Source organism: Lepus europaeus, chromosome 4, assembly GCF_033115175.1.
Source record: "Lepus europaeus isolate LE1 chromosome 4, mLepTim1.pri, whole genome shotgun sequence".
NCBI lineage: Eukaryota > Metazoa > Chordata > Mammalia > Lagomorpha > Leporidae > Lepus > Lepus europaeus.
This window is the reverse complement of record NC_084830.1, coordinates 165,722,385-165,723,859: the sequence shown is the minus strand read 5'-3', so window position 1 is coordinate 165,723,859 and position 1,475 is coordinate 165,722,385. Positions and strand designations below refer to the sequence as shown.

Below are 1,475 nucleotides of genomic sequence, written 5' to 3'. Positions count from 1 at the left end.
TTTTTTCTTTTTCTGATTCTCTCTCTCTGTCTCTCAAATAAATAAAAGTAAATGCTCAGACATTATATTTCTCTATACAATTGACTCAATTCTTAGCAACTTTTCATGCTGATTCATAAGCTTAACTTTTGCCTCATTCATTATTAAAATAGAGAAAATATCATATTTAAGATGTTCAGTTCAGGCAGTTAAGTTCATCTTAAACAATGGGCCTAAGTCTGCTGGAATTTTGGAGTTATGGATATCCCAAACCATCTCTCCAGGGCGCCCTTGACCTCGCTGTTCCTCAGGCTGTAGATGAGGGGGTTCAGCACCGGCGTGAAGATGGTGTAGAAGGCCGACACAGCCTTGTCATGGCTGGCTGACCTGGAGGACCTGGGCCTCATGTAGACAAACATGGCGGCTCCGTAGAAGAGTCCCACCACTGCCAGGTGGGAGGAGCAGGTGGCCAAGGCCTTCTTGCAGGCTTCTGTGGAGCGCATGTGGAGAACAGCAGCCAGGATGAGGCTGTAGGAGATCAGGATGAGGGAGAAGGGGACCAGGAGCATCAACACGCAGCAGATGTACATGGCATACTCAAAGACAGACGAGTGGGCACAGGCCAGGCGCATCAGTTCGGGAGCCTCGCAGAAGAAGTGGTTGATCTCACGTGACCTGCAAAACGGGAAGCTCAGGGTGACGGCAGCCTGCAGGAGGCCGTCAGCAGCCCCCAGGATCCACGACCCCGCGGTCACTTGCAGACATAAGCGCCAGCTCATGAGAACCAGGTAGCGCAGTGGGTGGCAAATTGCCACATAGCGGTCGTAGGACATGGCCGCCAGGAGGAAGCTCTCCCCGCCGGCCAGGGTCAGGAAGAAGAAAATCTGGGACCCACACCCCACGCGGGAGATGGACTTCCTTCCGGTCAAGTAGTCGGCAGCCATTTTGGGCACCGTGGTGGAAACCAGCATGACGTCCATGAGGGAGAGCTGGCTCAGGAGGAAGTACATGGGCGTGTGGAGCCGGCGGTCCCGGGCAATCAGGAGCAGCATGAGTGCATTGCCCAGCACGGAGGCAGTGGCTACTGCCAGCACCACTGTGAAGAGAAAGTGGTGGAGTCTCGTGTGGTTGAAGAACCCCAGGAGAATGAAGTCTGCGGTGGCGTTTCTCTTCTCCATGATGTCTGCAAATGGGAGGAGCAGAGAGGCAGGGTCACTGTCTGGACGCACTGACTGTGCTTACATAACTGCTGGACGTGCGCTGGCCGTGGACTCCAAGGCCCTAGGCCAAAGCCCTCCCACCCACTCGCCACCATCTTGGCTTTGCGCGAACAAGAGGTCTTCAAAAAGTTCGTGGAAACACATATTCTGGTGAAAAGTGCATGGATATCGAAAGTTTTTGCACCAAAATAAGCTTAGTTTTCAATTCCATTTTCCAGAACTTTCTGAATACTCTTCTAACTCGGTTTTATAATGTTTTAACAGATGTCGAGAATG

General features: G+C 52.0%; 1 protein-coding gene across 1 annotated transcript; it reads right to left on the bottom strand.

Annotated features, from left to right (window-relative positions):
- Window positions 1–212: 212 nt before the first annotated feature.
- Window positions 213–1,157, bottom strand: LOC133758876 (olfactory receptor 2T33-like). Its single transcript, XM_062190009.1, has one exon. The coding sequence runs from the start codon at window positions 1,155–1,157 to the stop codon at window positions 213–215; it is 945 nt and encodes a 314-aa protein (XP_062045993.1).
- Window positions 1,158–1,475: the final 318 nt, after the last annotated feature.